The 25263-nt window shown below is 43.8% G+C and overlaps 1 protein-coding gene across 3 annotated transcripts in view; it reads right to left on the bottom strand.

The window, feature by feature from the left end:
• The window catches only part of ABL2 (ABL proto-oncogene 2, non-receptor tyrosine kinase), a 101374-nt gene that overhangs the window by 16764 nt on the left and 59347 nt on the right, over positions 1–25263 (bottom strand). Inside the window, exons 1-6 of one of the 3 annotated variants that reach the window (XM_077453142.1) lie at positions 17102–17264; positions 7070–7240; positions 6386–6681; positions 4373–4645; positions 1879–1963; positions 1596–1773 (exon numbers count right to left, since the gene is read on the bottom strand). In XM_077453142.1, coding sequence (XP_077309268.1) covers positions 1596–1773; positions 1879–1963; positions 4373–4645; positions 6386–6681; positions 7070–7240; positions 17102–17213 — 1115 coding nt within the window. In that variant the 5' untranslated portion in view covers positions 17214–17264. Of the gene's footprint in view, positions 1–1595; positions 1774–1878; positions 1964–4372; positions 4646–6385; positions 6682–7069; positions 7241–17101; positions 17265–25263 lie in introns of those variants that run through there. The other 2 variants (XM_077453140.1, XM_077453141.1) reach the window with 2 other exon arrangements.

Here is a 25263-nt window from a genome sequence, read left to right as displayed (position 1 = left end):
TTACGGCATGACATACATATGCATCGCTTCTGTACGTGAGCATGGAGGGATGGGGCGCTTTAAAAAACATTTTTCTTATTTTTTTTTTTACTTTTACACTATCCCTTTAAAATTTCATTTTTTTTATCACTTTTATCGCCGTCACAAGGAATGTAAACATCCTATTGTGACAGCAATAGCCACGTATCCGGTATTTGTTTGGAGGGCTCTGGGGTCCATATCCCTTCCTTTGCACTTGAAGTGATTGTAAAGTCTCTTTAAAAAACAAAAAAACACAACATTTTATACTTGTCTCTTCTGACAGCCCAGATCCTCTTCTCGGTTCCCTCTTCTGTGCTCCTGGCCCCTCCCTCCTATCGAGTGACCCCTCGGCCAGCAGCTTTCTATGGGGGCACCCGAACAGAGTCAGAGCTCAATGTATCCATTCAGACATGGAGACCCGGCCCGCCCCCTCTCTCCCGATTGGCTGACTTACTTTGACTGACAGCCGCGGGAGCCAATGGCGCCGCTGCTGTGTCTCAGCCAATCAAGAGGAGTGCCCAAGACGGCTTAGACACTCATGGACATCGCTGGACAGAGAGGTGGCTCAGGTAAGTAATTAGGGGGGTGCTGCTACACACACAAGTTTTTTTTATCTTAATGCAAAGAATGCATTAAGATAAAAAAAAACTTCTGCCTTTACAACCTCTTTAAAGAGGAAGTAAACCCTTATGGGTTTTACTTCATCTTTTGTTCCCTGCAAAGTAAAAGCATAATGGGCTAGTATGCCAGCATACTAGCCCATTAAATGCCACTTACCTGCCAATGAAGCCTGCGATTTTCCCCACTGGTGGCCATGTCCATCTTCACGCCTCTTCCTTCCGGGGCTGTGGACTCTAGCTCCTTGACAGGAGGGGAGTCACGTGACGTCACTCTGACACATGCACGCGGAAGCTGACAGTCATAACACAATCGTGCCCTTTCTTCAGTGCGTATGCGTCGATGATGTCAGAGCAAGGGTATATGGTAAATATCTCCTAAACTGTGCAGGTTTAGCAGATATTTCTAGTACCTACAGGTAATTATAGGTTTACCTGTAGGTAAAAGTGGTGTGTTAAGGGTTTACAATCACTTTAAAAACATTCAAAATGCCAAGTTTGGCTGTTTTAAATACTGACTTTTTTTTTTTTTAAATCTGGCGCCTTCATGACATCACTTTCAGGTTACTAGATCCGAGACCCGATCGAAGGCCGATTCCAGCTTTGTTCGGGTTTCTGGCCAATGCGTGGGCTGGTCGCTTGGGCCTCCCGGAAAGGGAGAGCCCAGGTGTGCAGCGGAAGGGGTGGGGGGGCGTAATGATTAGCCACATATTACAAGAAAGCCGACTGTCGGCTCTAAAAAGAAAAAAAAGGTACCAACACCCCAAAAATGCAGGCATCACCCCGGTATAACCACTTGAAGCAGAAGGCCGCATATATGTGTTACGATGACGTTAAAGTGTTAAACTCACAAAAACAAAACCACCCCTAGCTGCACCCTGAAGATACCATCACCCTGCATTTATTATAAATAGGGTTGAGTGCAAAATTAGTACCCAGCAGAAAATTGCAGCTCACCGGTGTATGAAGTTTTTTCGTTCCAGATACTCCATGGCAGAGGAGATCTGTGTGGCCATGTAAAGCAAAACGACAGCAGTCACCTCCTCCCGGTTACACTCTCGGAGATAGTCCAGCAGGTTCCCATAGTACATGTACTCTGTAACAATGTAAAAGGGGGGCTCCAGTGTGCAGACACCTGATAAAATAAAATAATTGCTCTAAAAGGAGGGAAAGCTTACTAAATAAACACCTAATAGGGGACAATCAAATGCAAAGAACATGGGGTGCTTTCTATACCAACCTAGGAGTTGGACAAGGTTGGGATGCTTGATCTCTTTCATCACTGCAGCCTCCTTAAGAAATTCTTCAACCTCCATAGTGTCTTCCTGAAAATAAAAATACCAAGAATCCAAAGAGTGCTCCATCATTTAAATTTCAAATTGCAGAGCAAGACTTTACCTATTTACACAACAGATGATTTACGTAAAAAAAATTTTTTAATAAAACAAATATTTGTTAACAGGAAAATGCCCTTTAATTGAATCGCTATACCAACACTCTGATATGTACATTTCAAACAGCTCTTCTTGCTGAAAGCCAGGCCCTGTCCTCTAAGCCTCACTACTGGGCGATCACAGAAGAGCCCGTTATCTTGGTACCAGTGGAGTTTTAGCAGATCTCATACGATTTCAGGTAGTGACAGAATTCATGTTCTGGGACACAAATTTGCTGAGTTAATGTATGAAGAAGATAGAGCCATTACGTGCACCTTCATAAACTGACTATGGCAGCTTCAATATTTTTTTATCATCTTAACAGGTATCTTTTAAAGGTACTCTCCAGACAAACATGAAAGTTTTCAATTGCGACTTGATCACAGGACGCTTTCTACTTTCTGTGCAATTATATTTTTTTTTAACCAGGCTGCTCACTATGTAAATTCCTGGAGGTGAAGATATCCTGATCTTCTGCAAGCAGATCCATGTGCATGAAGATAAATGGCAGCTTCATTCCAGACTCCAGCCAGGCCATGCCCCAAAGATGATTCGCTCCATCCCTCAGAGCTTAATCCTGGGGATTAAGCTCCACAATTAAACTCCAAGGCGATGGGGGTGTGGCGTGGCTGGAGTCCGGGCTAAGGCTGTCCTTCCTCTCACTCCATGCACATGGGGATCTGCGGCTTATGGATCTTTTCCTTTGACAATAGACTTCAGTTTCACTCAGCCATGGAAAAAGCCTAGTGAATTGTGCTGGATTTTATAAATATCAGTAGAGTAAATTGAGAGGTCTCTTTAGCTGGCCGCACATTTTTCCCCCACATTCAGCCTGTAGGCTTAAAAAAATAAAATTAAAATCACACCGATTCCCCCATCCATGATACAAAGTGCAGATGGACTAATCTCCCATTGCAGTCTTAGAATTTTGACAGCTGACCCTGCATGTTGTCAAAAAGCCCACACAGCATCTTCATCTGGTTGCATGCAGGGTTTGACCAATAACTCCACAATAAAAGGACGCTGAGCAAGAGGCAGCAGATAAGGCCACCCACGGAAAGAACAATTAAATAAATAAACCACACTGCTAAAACCAAGAAGTGTGGTGTATTAACGTAGTACTATGGGGACAACACAGAGAAACTCCATCGAGGACACAGACACATACCGGAGATACAGAGAGACACCAGGCTGTACGGGAGGAGAGAGAAATCACGCCTGATATTGATGAACACTCAGTGTGATACATTGTATACAGGATTCTGAATCCACCGACCATTTCCAGCGGAGATATCAGCTCTCCTGAAAGGTGGTACATAATAAAGAGGAGGATACGAAGGCTGAATACTGGGAACGTGGGGCTGCCGCATGATATTGCGGGTTAATAGACCCCAAAGAGCAGTGTGAGAAATAGTGGGTCAAAATATTCTGGCGAGTGCAAGTCCATATGGGGTTATTGGGTACACCCTTTGTCATAAAAGTCTGGCACCAGTCTCTAAGAATGCAAGAACGTCTATTTGTTGACTGAACGTTTTAGGTTTGTGTTGAGTTGGCTCTGACTGAACGTATTATGTTTGTGATTACCACCGTTTTGGATCTGTTTTTACTTAGATTTATCATATAGTATTGTACCAAGTTTACACACCACAATTGGTCGTTTTGGCAGCGTGGATTATTTATTTGCTGGTTCATGTGTATAGCAAACACTTAAAAAAAAAAAACTGCAGCAGTCACAAAAGAGTAATATAATTATATATATATATATATATATATATATATATATATATATATATATATATATATATATATATATATATATAAAATAATTTTTTTCTAGCATTTCTACAACTCTGTTACAATGCATCTTGGACAAAGGGTAGCTATTTGATGATTTTTTTTTTTTTGCTTGGCGTTACTTCTACATGAGGTGTTTGCCATAACTGCTTTTTAAGATGGTCTACTATTTCTCATTCCTAAACATTTAAAAAAAAAAAAAACACACCAGCAAAAAAACACACCTAAACACACTGCATACATTTTGGTACCACATTAAAAAATATTCCCCATTTAAAAAAATAAAATTAAAATAAATGTACATTTATGCTTTCGAAAACAGAACGCAAAAATAAGAGAACTATGGTGTTTCAAATACCATATAATCATCCTGGGTATGAAATAAAGGGGGGCAGGAAATATATTCTATATATTTTGCTGCACTCCACGTACTTTGAGAGCAATTTTGATTTTCATACTGCAATGTATCCAATGGATGTTGATATTACACAGTTTTGGTTACCTTACCTTGAGTGTTTTCACAGCAACTGTGAGATTGTATTTCTTCCAAACCCCGACATAAACTTCTCCATACTGTCCCCCTCCCAATTTGTGCTTCATGGTGATGTCTGTGCGCTCCATCTCCCACTTGTCATGGATGGGGGAGACTCCGTAAACTGTGGGCTTGTTGCACTTAGGTGCTGGGTAGTGTAAGATAGTGACAAGGCCATCAGCCACAGTGGAGTGATGGTGAACCAGCTCAGCCAGTGTGTTGAAACGACTTTCGGCTGTGACATAGACCTGGAGGACAGGGTCAAAAAGTCAATGTAATGTCTACACTGTGATTTCTTTCTACATAGACAGGACAAATCTATATCTAGTAAACATGTCTGAGTTTGAAATGTTACTTTAAATGCTTGTGCGGTTATTCCATGCATAACTAAATACATAAAAAAAATATATACATGGCGCTGTGTACACATTTTCACTTTGTTAGAAATGGTCTAGCCAAGTCTGTGCAACCGGGTAAGCCTGTTTTGCCAAGGATAAAGTGATAGCTTCTCTTTAAATCGGAGTTCCGCAAAAAAAAAAAAAAAAAAAAAAATTTAAGTCAGCAGCTACAAATACTGAAGCTGCTGACTTTTAATATAAGGACACTTACCCTTCCAGGGCACCCGCAATGTCATCAACTGAAGCAGACTCGTCCCTCTGCTCCGGGTGGAGGCGCTGGCATTTCTAGTAAGGGAATCAGGAAGTGAAGCTTCGCGGCTTCACAGCCTGGTTCCCTACTACGCGTTCTGAGTGGTCCCTGCTGTCTCCTGGGGGGGGGTTTGTCCTGGACATGGCGTAGATCGCCGGAAGTGGGAACAAATACCTGTATTAGACAAGTATCTGCTCCCTCCTCAAAAAGTGGCAAATGTGACGGGGGGGGGGGGGTTAATCTGGACAGCGGAAGTTCCATTTTTGGGTGGAACTCCCCTTTAAAAGTTCTAAGACTGTGTAAGCTCTTTGTCACTTTTGGCCTGGCTAAATCCTTAGAGAGATCACATGCTCCTCAATACCCGAAAGAAGGATCAGTGGCAGGAGGTGTCTTCTTACAAGAAGATTCTAAAGATTCTCTTTAAGCAACATATAACTAACTTTTTTATAGCCAGCAGCAATTTGTTAGGCAAGTGAAGGAGTCTGGTTCAACCAGCAGCAACCCAACAATAGAGAGAACCTATATTTTAACCTTGTATCTGTACTGTGTTGTGACGTCGCGTCCGCTGTCATAGTCGATTGGAGGGTGCTAGGTACTTAATCTCTGCTGTCAGCGTGCCCATTTGTGATGCGAATCTTGATTCAAGCAGTCTATGGCTGGCCTTACTGTTATCAATATCACCTGCTAAAGGTAAAGACTTACAACACATCTGCCTCTAAAAGATTTTCTTTCCTCCTTAAGGCCCAGTGCACTGACTATAGAGCACTTATCGCATTAGAAGTCGGACCCTGTTCTGTGTAACGGAACCGCTGTAATCGGTGTGACTTGAGTCACTCCAACTTAGAAAAAAGGTACCTGCACTCATTTTGGTCTGACTTGCATGGACTTCTGTTAAAGTCGTTGCACGCAAGTCGTGCCGAAGTCGCGCTGGGGTCAGACTTCAAAGTCAGGGGCAGTGTGAACCCAGGCTTAAGGGACTTTAATGTGCACTAATCTTAGTGTCAATTCCTACTAGAAATACTGCTATGAAGGGAGATTTAACAGTTTTGAATAGGCTGACCCTTAAATTTCATAACTATGAGCATTTAGCTGAAATGTCCTCTTAAGCCCCATACACACTATCAGATTATCTGCTGAGTTTTTCCTTCAGATTTACCAAAACCATATAATATGAGGACAAACCTTAGGAGTTTCTATGTGTATGCAATCAGGCAGGCCCTTCTACTACATGGTTTTGGTAAATCTGAAGGAAAAACTCAGCAGATAATCTGATAGTGTGTATGGGGCTTTAGTGACATTTCAGCATAAAATAAAATCCAAGCATATCGGACTTTTCATACCTTGCCATCAGAGGCAGTGTTTATACGGTAGTGGTAGACTCGGCCCTCATATCGCAGAGAGATGGACAACTGGCCTGGACTGCTCTCGCTCTCACGCACCAGGAAACTGCCATTAATGAGGCTGCTGAGGAGATACTCGGCTGCACTGCGAGACACCGGACCATGGTACCACGAGTGCTTCTCCAGGCTGTTTACAGGAGTGATGTAATTACTGGGCACCCAGCCCTGGCCGTTCTTAGATAGCACCTCGCACCATTCCCCGTTCTGGTTGTAACACAACACACGAAGCTTCTCTCCTGAGAGGTGGCGACACACAAGAAACTTACATTTAGTACAAGATACACAGATCAATGTACATCTTCTGCAAACAATGTGCAATTAGCAAATACTATCCTGCAACTTTGGACATGACAATACAGCATGTGTTGTACAAGAAAAAATAAATAAAAATGTATATTATATATATACATATATAAAAATTATATATATATATATATATATATATATATATATATATATATATATATATATATATATATATATATATATATATATATATACACACACATACACATATTATACACACAAAAATAATTATATATATTTTCGGATGTAATAAATATAAATATATATATTATTAAATGTCAAAACAAATTGAGAAGTTCTTTTTTTATTTTATATTACCTTTTGTAATGCTCAGGGTATTGTCTCCACTAGCCACAAAATCATACAGAGCAAGAAAGAGGTTGGGGTCACTTTCTGCGGCTCCGAGCAGGTTCTCCTTGGAGCTCCAGCGGATGGCTTCATTGAGTGATTGAGGTTCTGAGTCACTGCCAAAAGGACGGTGCAAAGCTTCTGGCGAAAAAAGGAAAAGAAATTAGTGGGGGCGTCGATAAGAAATTCCTTGATATTATGCGCACTTCCAGGTATGACATATATAGATTATTATTAGCAAACAGAACACTCCTTAACGTAATAAAAGACAAAGTGACAAATGCTAAAACAACACAATGGTTCAGTCATTTCAGGTTTATGTTTGTAGACTTGCTACTCTCAAAACTAGTGGCAAATTTAACTAGTGTAATTAAAGATTATCACACTAAAATTATGGTGGGAGAAAAAATAAATAAAAATCATCGTTCCTGACAGGGCAGTGATCTGTGTCATTTTAGCATAACAAACCTAGAAATATATATATATATATATATATATATATATATATATATATATATATATATATATATATATATATATATATATATATATATATATATATATATATATATATATGAGATAGAGTAAAAAAAAAAAAAATTAAATAACCATTTCTTCCATGTAGAACATGGATGTCTTCATACAATGCACCTTAAAGGGGACCTTTCACTGCACTTCTGGTCATTTCCTACCTCTCACCTCTTAAACTATCACCAAAAAAATTGAAATCTGAAAGTGTGGGCCCTATTCAGATGTACAGCACACACCTGTATTTAAAATGGATCTTTCACCATTTACTACACTTTGTTATTGCCTTCCTCCCACTTCTCTATTGCACAACTGCAAGCAGTTTTCATGTTTTGTAATTTGTATTTAGTTTGGCTTTACTCTTCCACCCTCCCACTATCATTTCTGGCATTGGTGTACCTTCTACTACCTGCAACCTCCTGGAATATTCACATATCCCAGAAGGCAGGCAACAGACCGTGCAAATTTCTTTCCTGCGACAATGACTATCGCTAATCACTTTTGTATTGTTTGGACATGCAGTAATTTGTTTAGAAAGAAATTCAGCTTTATGCAGGCTGTACACCAAGCAAATTTCTTTCCTGCAACCACTCAATATCCCCATCAACACAGACAGTGTTGACAGGGGAGTCCCTCTCGTCAAGCCATTACATTCTTCTGAAAGGGTGAAGCCGTCCCTGCCGGGAGAAGACCGTGCCTATTGCTAGCCACTATACCAGCAGCTAGTGATAATCTTAAGAGAATCCGGCAGGCTGGTTGTAACCAAGTTGATCGATCAACTTGGTACATTCAGCCTGCCCATGCATGGTTCAAATCTAGGCCAGTTCCTGCTAAACTGGGCGCGATTCAAATCATCTATGGCCGGCCTAAGTGCCAAACTATCACAAGTTTTTCACCTGCACAGAAAATCTATGCGGGTGCAACATCTTGCAATTATTCACTTACCAACCTGCAGGTTGATGTGAATATTCCAGGAGGTTGAGGGTGGTTGAAGGTGCACCAAGAAACGAAATAGTGGGAGTGCGGAGAAGAACCAAACTAAATACAAAAGCATAAAAACATGAATATTGTGTAATAGAGAAGTGGGAGGTGGAGAACAACAAAGTGTAGTAAATGGTGCGAGGTCCATTTTAAATACAGGTATGTTTGTACATATAAATAAGGCCTACACTTCTAGATATTAAGTTTCCTAGAAGGAAACAAAGAAGATGAGGCACTCTAAACCTGAAAAGATTAGTCAGACACATCAAAACTTCAGTAATTTAAGATGGCCATATAGTGTGGAGAGCTGCTTTACAAAACAGTGTTTGATCTGTTCCTTTTGATCAGGCCAGCACAAAAAGTGGTCTTTGATCCTACAAGTGTTAAGAAACTTTCATGTATGAGTTATTACCCTGAACCTATAAGCCAGATAACATTTTTAAAAGACAAGGGGTCGTCAGCCTACCACGGCAAAGATGCCCTTGGGAAGAGTACATGTGAGGTGACCCTAGGCCTGAGGGACTTGAGGTTTTCAGACCTAGAGATCTAATAGCTCTGAAATTCAGGGAATCCCTCAATGCAAACTCAGCCCAGGAGTCTGGAGGCTAAAAGAGGGCAGCAATGTTGTGTAAGAGACAGACGCTGGAGGAGCCAAGAATAAGACACCATGGTAAAAATAGGTTATGTGGAAAGCCAGAGAACAGGACCCCAGGTTTCTAGGCTCCTTCACTGACCACTAGACAGTGCTTATTTCCAATATGACTTCACCCGTGTTTAGCGCTAATTATAGACAGGACGTGTGTCATCTTCTAAAATAATCAAGACCTGCATGATTTCAACTGGCCAGACCATTCCTTGAATACGTTTATTGTTTATGAGCATTCTGGACCACAAAAATAGACGCTCAAGGCTTATGTTGCAAAGCCGTTAAATAAGACTTGCATGTGATCTGGTGAAGACAACAATACCCAGAACATTCAAATGCAAATAGAACAGAAACAAATTCTGCATTTGACAGAGCATATTGCTGTCATTGGCTGGCCATTGACATTGAAACGATGGCTGGATGTACCTGGACATCTGCACAAGCAAACTAGAAACCAGACTGGATTAGTGGCCCATATGGTCTCCGCTGCATCCAGCTGAAATGGTCATGGTCCTGATACATAAGCACCAGAATGCATATAGGAGATGCTAAAAATATCCTATTGTTTATGTCCAGTTTAGTGAATGCTAGTTTAATTCAGAGGTCTCCAAACCTTCTAAACAAGGAGCCAATTTACTGTCCTTCAGACTTTAGGGGGGCTGCACTGTGGCCAGTGGAAGTAAACAATGCCCCATCATTGGTGCCAGTGTGAGGAATACTGCCCCATATCATTGGCGTCAATGGGAGGAATACTGCCCCCATATCATTGACGTCAGTGGGAGAAATACTGCCCCCATATCATTGGCGTCAATGGGAGGAATACTGCCCCCATATCATTGACGTCAGTGGGAGAAATACTGCCCCCATATCATTGACGTCAGTGGGAGAAATACTGCCCCCAGATCATTGACGTCAGTGGGAGAAATACTGCCCCCAGATCATTGACGTCAGTGGGAGAAATACTGCCCCCATATCATTGACGTCAGTGGGAGAAATACTGCCCCCATATCATTGACGTCAGTGGGAGAAATACTGCCCCCATATCATTGACGTCAGTGGGAGAAATACTGCCCCCATATCATTGACGTCAGTGGGAGAAATACTGCCCCCATATCATTGACGTCAGTGGGAGAAATACTGCCCCCATATCATTGACGTCAGTGGGAGAAATACTGCCCCCATATCATTGACGTCAGTGGGAGAAATACTGCCCCCATATCATTGACGTCAGTGGGAGGAATACTGCCCCCATATCATTGACGTCAGTGGGAGGAATACTGCCCCCATATCATTGGCGTCAGTGGGAGGAATACTACCCCATATCACTGGCGTCAGTGAGAGGAATACTACCCCATATCACTGGCGTCAGTGAGAGGAATACTACCCCATATCACTGGCGTCAGTGAGAGGAATACTACCCCATATCACTGGCGTCAGTGAGAGGAATACTACCCCATATCACTGGCGTCAGTGAGAGGAATACTACCCCATATCACTGGCATCAGTGAGAGGAATACTGCCCCCATATCACTGGCGTCAGTGGGAGGAATACTGCCCCCATATCATTGGCGTCAGTGGGAGGAATACTACCCCATATCACTGGCGTCAGTGAGAGGAATACTACCCCATATCACTGGCGTCAGTGGGAGGAATACTACCCCATATCACTGGCGTCAGTGAGAGGAATACTACCCCATATCACTGGCGTCAGTGAGAGGAATACTGCCCCCATATCACTGGCGTCAGTGGGAGGAATACTGCCCCCATATCATTGGCGTCAGTGGGAGGAATACTGCCCCCATATCATTGGCGTCAGTGGGAGGAATACTGCCCCCATATCATTGGCGTCAGTGGGAGGAATACTGCCCCCATATCATTGGCGTCAGTGGGAGGAATACTGCCCCCATATCATTGGCGTCAGTGGGAGGAATACTGCCCCCATATCATTGGCGTCAGTGGGAGGAATACTGCCCCCATATCATTGGCGTCAGTGGGAGGAATACTGCCCCCATATCATTGGCGTCAGTGGGAGGAATACTGCCCCCATATCATTGGCGTCAGTGGGAGGAATACTGCCCCCATATCATTGGAGTCAGTGGGAGGAATACTGCCCCCATATCATTGGTGTGAGTGGGAGGAATACTGCCCCCATATCATTGGTGTGAGTGGGAGGAATTATTGCCCCCATATCATTGGAGTCAGTGGGAGGAATACTGCCCCCATATCATTGGTGTGAGTGGGAGGAATTATTGCCCCTCATCAGTGGTGTCAGTAGGGGGAATTATTCCCCCTCATCAGTGGTGTCAGTAGGAGGAATTATGCCCCCACCATTGGTGTAAGTAGGAGGAAGAGTGCTCCATTGTTAGTGGCAGGAATTATTCCCTATTGTTGATGTCAGTAGGATACGGTATGGACATATATATAGAACACTGTCACTGCGGATTTCCTCCTGAAAATGCAAAGTGCTTGACTTTTAAAGGCGACCCACTGGCTCTAATACTAAATCAGTGACCTTGAACCAAGCATCACAAGAAGTCAGAAGTCTTTTTCTGGGTCCTGACAAAGCATGGAAGAAGCAGGAACAGCCTAACAGATAGGCTACAGGTATCTGCAGAATGTGCATTTCTCCCAGCACAGAATTGTTAAGAATAAGTACAGCTTTCAGCCATAAACCATCCATGAAGGCAAGTGCTGAGGTGAACTGGCGGGTGGCTTAATCAGTCATAAGATCAAAAGATTATGACCAATACATTAATGTGTAAAAAAAAAAAAACAAACAAACCCGTTTGAACTTTTATTCACCATCATACAAAGCGGTGAACGTTTTGGGGGCATCTGAAGACGCCTTCCTCTGGCAGCCCGATGGAGGGGTCCTCAGTGACCCCGAAACATTGCACATATGTGATGGCAAATAAAAGTTCCATTTCCAAGATGTGTTGGTCATCATATCAGTCTCTCAAGAAATGTTTACTTTCAATGCAAAAATCATAATTATCGATACATTATGAGAACAAGATAGAAACTCTGACAAGCTCCCCGGAGGGTTAATTCATCCATACAACGTGGGCAGAAACAGATGGAACCCAATTAGAGAACATTGCTCACTGCAATAAACGGAACGGTGGTTGCTATGAGTTACACAGCTTTGCACTGCATTACTGAAAAACACTGTTCTTTAAAGAATATGTTACCCTGACATTGCATATTCCTGATATGTGGCTGCTGTACTTTGTATCGCTTCCTTTGTATGAACTCCCTGGTCATTCTGCCAGTCCCCCTTCTTTCCTATTTTAAATTGACAACGCTAGTCATGAGAAACTTTAAAAAGGGCCAGAAGATTGCCAAGGGCACCAACATCCTGTTCACATAGTCAAAAGGTAAGAAAAATAGTGCGCCTCATTTTTCTAATCTTTTGGCCACGCTAGTCATGAGAGCACTCACATCCCAGCATGGTCAGTTTTCGGGCTGTGCTGGGAGAACAGCCTGCCTGTCCTCCAATGATGAAGCTTGTGCTGACATGCTGCCTTGGCCCCCCATATCACTGCAAAGCTCTTTCTACTACTCTCTCCAGCCCTAGCTCTCAGTGGAGAACAGAGATTATATGAGCACAGTGGCTAAGTGGTTAGCATTTCTGCCTAGAAGCACAAGGGTTGTTGTCAGTATGAATCCCAACCACGGCACCACCTGCATGGAGTGTGCATGCCCGCCCTGTGCCTGCATGGGTTTCCTCCGGGTACTCCAAAGACATGGAGGTAAGGTAATTGGCCCTAGTATATGTACTATATTGTATGAATGCGAGTTAGAGATCTTATAGTGTAAGCTCCTTGGAGGGACTGATGTGAATGTACAATATATATGTAAAGCACGTCATAAATAGTTATCGCTTTATAAGTACGGGTTGTTTTACAAGGTACTGGTTCACATATGCTTTAATAACTCAAACAGTAGAGAGTGATAGAGATCAGAGATGTTTTTTTTTGTTTGTTATTTAAAGACGTTTATTTTAGTAGAGTTAAGGGCCGTACACACAGGCCAAATATCGAACGCCATCTGCCGGTTCAATAGAAACTGGCCGACATCTGTTGAAGGGGCATGCCGATTGGCATCTGATCAGCGATCACAACCAATGGCTGAGAGCACTAGCCGGTGTGTTCCGGCAAGAAGAGGGTGGGGTGTGTCCCCCTGTTAGAACACAATAGCTTAGTGGGTGAGATCGATGTACTAACACTGTGTAGTTAGTACAGCGGCTCCTCCCAAGCATCTTCGGTCTTTTTCGTTCAGTAATAAAATTATAGTGCGTACCAGGCTTAAAGTATCTGTAAAGGCAGAAGGTGTTTTATCTTAATTGTATCTTATTTCTCATTCTATGTATTAAGACAAAAAACCTCAGCCCCCCAATACTTACCTGAGCCCCATCTAGATCCAGCGATGTTGTAGGATTGTCTCGGCTGCCCAAGGCTCCCCTCCTCATTGGCTGAGACAGCAGCATGGTGACATTGCTTCCCGCTGCTGTCAAAGTCAATAATACAATAAAGGAGAGAAAAGGGGTGGGGCTGGGCTACGCATCTGCCTGAATGGGCACACGGAGCTGCGTCTTGGCTCCGGTGCCCCCATAGCAAGCTGTTTGATGTGGAAGCACCCAACAGGAAGGAGGGGCCAGGATCATAGAAGAGGAACTCGAGAAGAGGAGGATCAGGGCTGATCTGTGCAAATCCACTGTACAAAGAAGGTACAATGTTTTTTATTTTTAACTTTCAAAAAAAAAAAACAAGACTTTACAATCACTTTAAGAAGAAAATCTGCCACTTTGTGAAGATTAAAACCTCTAGCAAAAGGGAAGCATCATATCATTGCTTCAGCAAGAGAATTTTAAAATCCTAAATAAGCGATTTTACAGAAAGCTTGTTACAGAAACATTTTGTCACGTATATCCACCAAATCTGTAGATACAAATGACAGCAGTGGAAAGAAGCTACTGAATAAAGAGAACCGCCGTCTTCTCTACAGCAGCATCCAGAGGTCCCCGGAGGTTCCTCGAGCAGCTTCTGACTCTCAGATAAAGCCTGGTACACACGGGGCAAATGTCGGGCAACATCGTCAGTTCAGTAAAAACCAGCCGACATTTGGCCTGTTTGGATGACTGCTGTGAGCTGAGCATGCTGGAAAACTTAACAAAAAACAAGCTAGTGGTATGTACCAGACTTAAGTAACCACTGACACCATTTTTTTTTTAGCCATCTGTAAGGGGTGGGAATTCTTCTCACCGTCTAAAAATGTAAGGAGCACTCTTTCCCACCGACTACCAATGCAAGGAGCACTCTTTCCCACCGACTACCAATGCAAGGAGCACTCTTTCCCACCGACTACCAATGCAAGGAGCACTCTTTCCCACCGACTACCAATGCAAGGAGCACTCTTTCCCACCGACTACCAATGCAAGGAGCACTCTTTCCCACCGACTACCAATGCAAGGAGCACTCTTTCCCACCGACTACCAATGCAAGGAGCACTCTTTCCCACCGACTACCAATGCAAGGAGCACTCTTTCCCACCGACTACCAATGCAAGGAGCACTCTTTCCCACCGACTACAAATGCAAGGAGCACTCTTTCCCACCGACTACAAATGCAAGGAGCACTCTTTCCCACCGACTACCAATGCAAGGAGCACTCTTTCCCACCGACTACCAATGCAAGGAGCACTCTTTCCCACCGACTACCAATGCAAGGAGCACTCTTTCCCACCGACTACCAATGCAAGGAGCACTCTTTCCCACCGACTACCAATGCAAGGAGCACTCTTTCCCACCGACTACCAATGCAAGGAGCACTCTTTCCCACCGACTACCAATGCAAGGAGCACTCTTTCCCACCGACTACCAATGCAAGGAGCACTCTTTCCCACCGACTACCAATGCAAGGAGCACTCTTTCCCACCGACTACCAATGCAAGGAGCACTCTTTCCCACCGACTACCAATGCAAGGAGCACTCTTTCCCACCGACTACCAATGCAAGGAGCACTCTTTCCCACCGACTACCAATGCAAGGAGCACTCTTTCCCACCGACTACCAATGCAAGGAGCACTCTTTCCCACCGACTACCAATGCAAGGAGCACTCTTTCCCACCGACTACCAATGCAAGGAGCACTCTTTCCCACCGACTACCAATGCAAGGAGCACTCTTTCCCACCGACTACCAATGCAAGGAGCACTCTTTCCCACCGACTACCAATGCAAGGAGCACTCTTTCCCACCGACTACCAATGCAAGGAGCACTCTTTCCCACCGACTACCAATGCAAGGAGCACTCTTTCCCACCGACTACCAATGCAAGGAGCACTCTTCCCACCGACTACCAATGCAAGGAGCACTCTTCCCACCGACTACCAATGCAAGGAGCACTCTTCCCACCGACTACCAATGCAAGGAGCACTCTTCCCACCGACTACCAATGCAAGGAGCACTCTTCCCACCGACTACCAATGCAAGGAGCACTCTTCCCACCGACTACCAATGCAAGGAGCACTCTTCCCACCGACTACCAATGCAAGGACCATTCTTCCTAATGGCCACCAATGTAAGGACCATTCTTCCTAAGGACTACGAAATGTAAGAAACATTCTTCCGACTACAAATGCAAGGAGCATTCTTCCCGACTACCAATGTAAGGATCATTGCTCCCACTGACAACCAATATAAGGAACATTCTTCCCACTGACTAAAAATGAATGGATCATTCCCACTGACTACAAATGTAAGGAGCACTGTTGCCACTGACCATCAGAACCGTCCAGTGAGCTGTAGATAAATTAGCCGGGGTTTCCCCGAGACCAGAAATGAATTTCAAGGGTTATTCAAAGTTTAAAAGGTTGAGAATGGCTCTCTGTCTGCAGCATACAAACAGAAACACGCCAAGCTTCTATGTTTCCTGCCAGTAGATGCCAAGCCTAATGGACCGTACACACAATCCGAAAATCGGACGAAAAATATCGCTTTCGATGCGATCGTACGATAATCGGATCATTAGTACAGAGCTTTTGAGAGCCGATCCCAACAATTCATCCGATATTATTAGATCGGACAAGCACGGAAACTTTCCTCGTACGATACCAGATCGTACGATTTTCGTTTAGTCAGTACGGCTGTCGTCCGAAAATACAATACAAATACATTACAACACATGATATCACGTCTGATTTTTTTTCTTTCTGTCTTATGAGAATTTTTGTGACTTTAGTAACCTATTCAAATTTCTACCTGCGACTATTAAGAGAAAAATATAAGACGAGTTGTCCGATTTTTGGATCGTGTGTACAGCCCCATTCGTTTTGCTGGATAGTGCCTGGACACCAGACCACCATAGACTAGTTAAAGTAAAATGTTCCACCAAAAACAATACGTTTCTGTTCAGTTTACATCCACATAAACCATTTGTCATCTGTAGCAGACGATCCATATCCAAAAATAAATGTAAAAAAACTTACAATGAAAAAACTGATTACAAGCCACTACACCTGTGCGCTATATATATATATATATATATATATATATATATATATATATATATATATATATATATATATATATATATATATATATATATATATATATATATACACACATACATACATACATACATACATACATACACACATATATACATACACACACACATGAATAAACTGTATGTATGACATTAGAGATCCTAACTGCAGAATAGCAGATGCAGCCATCTTACTAAGCGATGTAAGAAAACTAAGTAGTAGTTGAATCAATTCATTCCCCTCCTGCATGCAAAACGGACTACATTAAACAGTCACAGCCCCCCAAATGATGAGACCTTACCAGGGCTATAGAAGACATTTCGCCGGAGGGCTCTCTCCCGAAGCGGTTTATTGATCATGTGCCTCTTCCTATGTAAAGCATTAGGAGAGGCCAGGACTGGGCCAAGTATCATGGCCGATGAAAAGCTGGTACAGCAGCTAGCAATGTGGCATCAATGCTCGGTGTACCCACTGACAAGAATGACTTGTGCACTGGCACGGCACAGGAATTTGAAGGGCTGGGAGGGGACGGGTGGAGGCAGACGCAGCGGTCTGGAGTCACATTACATGCATTGGCTTGTAACACCAGTTGCTGTGAAAAGTGAAGGAAGAGAAGGAAGAGAAGTGATCTGAGACAGGAAAAAAAACTTTCCCAAAAATTCTAAAATAGAGTGCAAGAAAGAAAACAAACAGTTTGGGTGCAGACAGGGATGCAGATACACCTGCAGCCATCTTCCCATAAGGATTCCAGTAAAAGTCATTTACTTAAACAATTCTCTTAAAAAGGAGTGTGTTCTCCAACATGAAAATGCATTTCTTTTTATACAGTACAGGTTTATTAATGCTTTTAGGGTATACAATGCAGAGGAGGCATGAGAATAGTTGGGATCACATCCTGATGTACAGCAATGTAGAGTCTTAAATAAATAGGTATGGTCAAATTGGCTGCGGTCAGGCAGAGTAAAGTTGGTCATACACTGTACAATCTAATTGTACAATCTCTTAGACTTTAGATTTAACAAAAGTACGTTATACGAGGACAACCTAAAGCTGGCTATATACTTTTTTTCATTCAGTAAGAGGTCACAGATTCCTCAATCCACACAAGCTGAATGGATGAGGGGATCCCCTGCCAGGCCATTGTATTTAGACAGCGGGATCAGCCACTGTCAGAACACACTGATCAGCTGATCGACAAAAAAGTTTAACATGTCACTTCCGAAGAAGACAAACAAACAATCGACTTCTGTTGAGCATGGACAGCTGCATACTAAACAAAATTTGGCCTGTCTCTGCTGAACAGGCTGAATTTTGATCAGTGTACACTCCGCTTTAAAAAATTTACAATTTGATTTGTATCAAAGCAGGCAGGCCCTTGCTCTACATGCAGGACCCTTTTTTCCCCGCCCCTGAATCGCACGGCACAGGTGATCACGTGCATGCGATGTGATTCTGGCAATCGCACTGCGTTTTGAGATCTGTTTCAGAGTGTCGTTAATCTAACATTGACACTTGAAGCAAATTGTACAATGCAATCACATTGTACACTGTGTACACTCACAAAATGCAACTGACAAAAGGCCATAAAAACAATGCATGGACACACACAGAACACAGGGGAAAGGCTAACACCTTTCAGGGGTGCACCCCCTTCCTCAGAGCTAGACTAGTTCTGAGAAAGGGGTTGCACCCCTGAAACGCATTAGCTGTACCCCGTGTTCTGTGCATGTCCATGCCTTTTGTCAGTTGCATTTTGTGAGCACCCACTTTTATATAAAACATTTTTATTATTAAATTATCTGTGGTAATGCACTTGGTGTGCACGCCTTCCATTTCAGTTTTTTTTCTTGTAGCACCCACCTAAAAATTGTACAACGGTGGGCGGAGGGGGTGGTACCCATTTCTGAGCCTACCATGCTTTGGATCGAAGCAAAAATTTTACAGCCTGTCACGCTCTGCAGGCAGTACAACTTGCCAAACACAACCAATGCAGGTGAATGGGGCCGTGCCGCAACCATGAGCCAAATGCTTGGCTGACAATTGTGGTGCAGTATTTCAATGGAAAGTTCTGGCTAGGATCAATTAAAAAACAATAAATAAAAAAAAATAAAAGGGAGGGGTGGTAGAGTGTGATGGGATGGCTGTGTGTAATAGAGACTTTAGGGATGGACCCTGGGATCATAGAAGAGAAATTTCAGGAAACACGTTCATCATGTCCACAATAAGGCAGGCCTTTTTCCAGTAGCATTAAAATGAATATATATATATATATATATATATATATATATATATATATATATATTTCTATATCTATTTCTATATCTATACATCACTCTCATCCTGGAATCAGCCAGGCAAGTAGCATTTTCAGATAGTGGTCAGCAAAAGCAACTACCATATCTCTAATATATGCAAGAAGCCATTAAGAGATATCACACTTCTGTGTTGGGTGTAAATGCTCTCTACTCTCCTTATGTACCGTGATCCACATTATCGTCCACTTTCCCTTTTTTTCCGAGGCTGGGTGCCTGGAAATCATTGAGCAAGTTGGTCTTGCTGGCATTGTAAAGTTTCCATTTGCCAGTAAGGCAGAGGTAGCCCACACTTCCGGGAGAGACAGACAACAGCTGGTTTGGCACAGTGGAGCTGGAAGGCTGCATGTGTGTCCATTCTCTCCCCCACTATAACAGCTGTCACCGGGAAACACCCATGCAACAGGCATGCAGCAACTGGCAGAGACAAAGCCACTGTCACAGCCAACAAGTCATCAACATTCTGTTTTGGTCAAGCAGCAATGACTGGTCATAACTAAAATGAAGAGCGCTCCTTACATTAGTAGTCGGTGGGAAAAGACTGAAGTGAACCATTCAGGAGTTAACAGGGACATCTCCTTAAGAAAATGCCAGCTGCCTGGCTGTCAGGCTGTCAGGCTAACCTTCCAACGGCAATCAAAGGGCTACCTGAATGTGGTGTGTGACCATGTTCAGTTATAACCTATAAGAATCTGCTACAGGCGAGAAACAAGCAGCATTAAAAACAAGTGTCTGGGCGTTCATTTATTCAATTGGTTAGAATATTAATTTATTCCGGTCATTGGAACAAATGAATGCCCAGGTGTCAAATGGGCCTAGCACTTAAAGCGGGAGTTTTGCCGTTTTTTTTTTTTTTTTAAAGCCAGCAGCTACAAATACTGCAGCTGCTGACTTTTAAAATAAGGACACTAAAGCCCCATACACACTATCAGTTTTTCTGCTGAGTTTTTCCTTCAGGTTTACCAAAACCATGTAGTAGAAGGGCCTGCCTGATTGCATACACATTGAAACTCCTGAGGTTTGACCTCATATTATATGGTTTTGGTAAATCTGAAGGAAAAACTCAGCAGAAAAACTGATAGTGTGTATGGGGCTTTACCCGCCCAGCCGATCTCTCGATCGTCTCTCGGGTGCTGCCGCCGCCATCTTGGGTATGGGAATCAGGAAGTGGAGCCTTGCGGCTTCATTTCCCAGTTCCCTACTGCATATGCGCGAGTCGCGCTGCGCAATAAGGATGGTCCCCGCTGTCTCTGGGATCCGTGTGTTTCCCAGCAGACAGCGGGAGACCTGCGGAAAGGGGTGTAAATATCCGCAGATTCTGCGGATATCTATGCCGGAAGTGGGTGCAGATACCTGTACTGTACAGGTACCTGCACCCCCCTCCCCCCTCAAAGGTGCCAATTGTGGTGCCGGAGGGGGGAGGGTTCCAATGAGCGGAAGCTCCACTTTAGGGCGGAGCTCCGCTTTAAGCGCGTTTGGACATGTTAGGTGTTTCTTGTGGCAAAACGCTTCTAACCAACGTCACTCCAGCTGATATGTTGATCATCTGGCGTGACGTCAACATAGCACATGCGCAGATTGTCAGAGGCAGTATTCTAAGCGCCGAGGGAGAATGTAGTTGCCAGATATTTTGGGGAGGGTTGTGGGTGTGTTGAAGGGAGTGTTTTGTGCGTGTTTTAACCCGCCCTTAGATACAGGCAAAACATGCCATTTATCACACTGAGCGCAACAGAAAGAAAACATGGCGTTCAATACAGCCAAACCCCGCCCCACAACAGCGCGGCAGAATCTGACAAGTACGTTCTCCCTCTGTTGCTTGCCTCAGACGATGCGCGCATGCACTGTGTTGACGTCACGCCAGCTGATAGACATATCAGCTGGAGTGCTGTTGGTTACAACGCATACGTAAATCCATCGGAGGCATTTTTTGACGGGGGGCATTTCTCGATATGCAGAATTGACCGTCCCTTTCACCCAAGACCAGTAGCTACGAGCTTTCACAGAAACCTTTAAAGCATCTCACTGCACCAACCACTGGGAATCCTATCAGAAAACCATCCACAGATGGTATTTATTGCCTTATCGACCATCTAAAAATGTACCCAGGTCACCCACCATCCTGCTGGAGAAACTGTAGCAGTATAGGCTCCGTGGCACATACCCTTTGGTTTTTGCAAAACCTTGAGTTCCTTTTGGAACCAAGTATTGGCTTTAGTCTCCATTACTGGGTCACCCTGGTCCCCAACCCCTGCACTAGCCCTACTACATACTGGCATAGAAACATTTCCACCTCAATCTAGATATGTTGTCATCCTCTTACTTTATGCTGCCAAATTAAACATTACCAGGTTATGGAAAACTACTACAACCCCTTCCAATTCAAGCACAATCGCTGATCTCAGCTTCCAGTGTGAAATGGAAAGAATTGTAGCTTGGAAAAACTTGTACCCAGGGAAAATGTATGGCTATGGGGTCACTTTGGTTACAACAGCCAAAATGTACTGATCATGTATAAATACTCCTATATGAAATATTCATTGAACATTTATGTCTGTCTATCTTGGGTCCGCTGGTGCTCCTCTTCCTCCTCCTTCCTTCTCCCCCCCTTCCCAGTCCAGATCCTCTCCTCAATCCACTACCTTTGCTTCATCCAACCTCATTTATAATTTTACTGCTTGCATTTAACACCGAGTTGCTCATTAGAAGAGCTTGTTTCTAGTCGGAACATCTGTTTATGTTAAAGTTATGGCTGTAACATGTACCGTATGCACCTTTCTGGAACTCCAATAAAGAATATTACATCTGAAAACATGAACAAACTTGAGTAAAAAAAAAAAAAAAAAAAAGCTTTACACGGATCTCGGAAGCAGCAGGGAGGGGGAGAAAGGGAGATACAGATACGCTGCAGAGAGAGCAGGAAGACAGCAAGACCTAAACTGACCATGCAATCAGATTGCCAGCCATGATTAGCATGGTGAGTAGGGATGAGCTCAGGCGTGTTCGCATGGTCCACCTGCAGAGCCCGCCAGAAAGTTGGTGCAGTGCTATTCACAGGCAGCGAGACATTGCCCGATCTCTGCACCCGCACATCGGGCAATATCTCACTGCCTGTAATTAGCGCTGCGCCGACTTCCTGGTGGGCTCTGCACGTGGACCATGCAAAACACGCCTGAGCTCATCCCTAATGGTGAGTTTACAGAGAGGAACACAGGAACGGGCAGGAACAACCAGGTTTTACACTGCAAGTTCAGGAGTTTATCCTGCCTTAGGAGACAGGAACATGAGTTTTTTGGTGTACAAACACTTTCATTCGTTTACCAGGGCAATTTTTTACACATTACAATCTGCATTTTTTTTTGCAAGAAATTACCTTACACCAGACCCTGCAGTCTGTTACGGATTTTAAAGGGAATCCCAGCAGGTCAGGAAAGGGGGGGGGGGGTCGAGCGAGAGAAACTTTTTAAGATGACTTTTGAGCGCGTTGTTGTATTGACTTGCTGTATCGTTTGCTTTAACCAACTCCATAGTTGTATATATTTATACACCATATGGCTGTACCGGTCAGCATAAAATGCCTAGTTACATCAGCATAGCTCTGTGGTGCAATATGTAGGTGACAGTTCTATTTTAATAATTAACACATAGCAGTTCAGTATTCTATTACTGCTCAAGATCAAGATATCGCCTCTCTCCAGAACCAGCGAGGCAGGTGAAACCTTGTAAAGCTCAGCGCTTCTGCTTCTCTATTCTAATATAATTAAGCTAAAAATGTATATCATTGGCAAATAGATTTTATATTGTGGATTTACAAAAAATGAAGAGACGGAACAAAAAGAAATTTGGGCTTTGATATTGCCAAGACTCGGATCACACAGTTGCAGTGCAGCAACACAAGAAAAGGTGTGCTTTAAGCATCAGTGCCATTCATTCCTAATAGCACCTCAATGCAGCTTGAAAATTGACATGCGTTGCAGCACACAAAAAAGTACAGCACAGCACATGTAAGTTTTTGGTGCGATTTGGTGTGGTAGGTAACCCATTCAAATGAATGAGCAAGCTGCACACAACACATCAGTGCCCACCTGCAGCATTGCTCAGTGTCCATCTGTAGCCTTGCCATTTTATATGCTGCCGTTGAGGGATAGGTGGGGATGAGCGCTGACAAAAATAGAGCCGGATCTCCCGTGTACACAGCAGTCACACCCAATCCCGCCCCTTGGCCCGTATCCTATGATGGACATGACGCCGGCCCAATGCTGGGATCTCCATGATAGGAGCTGTCCAGAGGGCTGAAATGAGAGTGACTGTGAGCCGAGCCAAGTACAGGAGATGCAGCTCTATTTCGGTTGCACTCATCCCCTCCTTCCCCTCATTGACAGCCTATATCGGCGTATAACACGTACACACGATTTCCCTCCTATTTTAAGGGGGGAAAGTGCATGTTATACGCCAACACAGCATTCACTGCAAGCAAATATTTCAGGTGCACACATTTTTAATGGACAGCGATTGATAGAGGTGCACATCTTCACTGGTCTTGCGATTAGATTACAATTATTCTGTCAACAATTTGATTCCACAATGCATCACAATTACTGCCCATGGTTTTCATCAAAAGGACATCAGTGCAGCCTTACAGGTCGGCCATCAGTGCAGCCTTACAGGTCGGCCATCAGTGCAGCCTTACAGGTCGGCCATCAGTGCAGCCTTACAGGTCGGCCATCAGTGCAGCCTTACAGGTCGGCCATCAGTGCAGCCTTACAGGTCGGCCATCAGTGCAGCCTTACAGGTCGGCCATCAGTGCAGCCTTACAGGTCGGCCATCAGTGCAGCCTTACAGGTCGGCCATCAGTGCAGCCTTACAGGTCGGCCATCAGTGCAGCCTTACAGGTCGGCCATCAGTGCAGCCTTACAGGTCGGCCATCAGTGCAGCCTTACAGGTCGGCCATCAGTGCAGCCTTACAGGTCGGCCATCAGTGCAGCCTTACAGGTCGGCCATCAGTGCAGCCTTACAGGTCGGCCATCAGTGCAGCCTTACAGGTCGGCCATCAGTGCAGCCTTACAGGTGGCCGGATCACACAGAGCGGGGATCTCCCGCTGTGACACAGAGCTTGGATTTGAATTTCCTGGCAGTCGCTGTCAACAAAGTCCCATCTCCTGAACCACCTCCTATGATACATGTCACATTGATTATATTTCCCGCACTGGATCAGTGTGCTGTCTATCACAGGAAACTGTATAGGAGGCGGGACCTTGTTACAGCAGCCACTGGACGTTTCAGATCCCAGGTCAGTGTCACAACAGGAGATCCCTGCTCTGTGTGATCAACACATACACTTTTAGACATGGAAAGGAGGAGGGAGGTAAAGGGGCACGCCAGGATGACATCATTGATGCAATCACGATGCAGCCGTTTTCTGCAGTCGATGTATCAATTTTACTAATATTTTCAATACCCCTAGTGATTGATTAGTGGAAGACAATCACCACTTCATAAATATGGTCCATGGCCTTTGTTGCACTATACACACGATTTATATACTCAATTATATGCATGTGTGTGTGTGACCCCTGGGCATCATTTACATGGGTGTATCTGTGCAAAGAGCTATCTTTATAAAAAAGGTACGGGTCACAGAACGCACACTGTTCGGGGACATGCACCCTCTCGGCTGTCAAATCAGGAGCAGCAGCCGTGTCCATGCAGTCGCTGCATTCCAATAGACATGAATGGGACTGCCTGCACGTAGACACATGAACACCTGAGCCTGTGTGAAAGGCCTTACACAACTTTAAAATAAAGTAAAAAATCCAACAGGAATAAAGCAGAGAGTAAAAGAACCATTCTGCCGTGTGCTTTGCAACAGTATTCAAGCTATAAATGAGCTTCCAAATGGCCATTGACGGTCACAAAATTTATCACCGTGAAGCAATTTTATTTCAAGCAGCAAATGCTATTGTAAATGTCCATTGATTTTGGCAAAATGTATGTTGTGTTTTTTGTATAACCAAGTTACTTCGGCTGGGTGTTTAACAAAAGAAACAAAGCCAATGAAAAGGTGAAGGGACAAGGGACGGTAAGGGCACAATTGCTGCTGAGCAATGGTCTGGATAAAAGGGGTGACTGTCATCATTACTCTGCCTCTGGGAAC

The sequence above is a fragment of the Lithobates pipiens genome, unplaced genomic scaffold, assembly GCF_037356315.1.
Source record: "Lithobates pipiens isolate NorthernLeopardFrog02 unplaced genomic scaffold, aLitPip1_a1.2 Scaffold_23, whole genome shotgun sequence".
Classification (NCBI taxonomy): domain Eukaryota; kingdom Metazoa; phylum Chordata; class Amphibia; order Anura; family Ranidae; genus Lithobates; species Lithobates pipiens.
The sequence above is the reverse complement of the archived record's forward strand: the minus strand, read 5'-3'. Positions and strand labels throughout refer to the sequence as shown.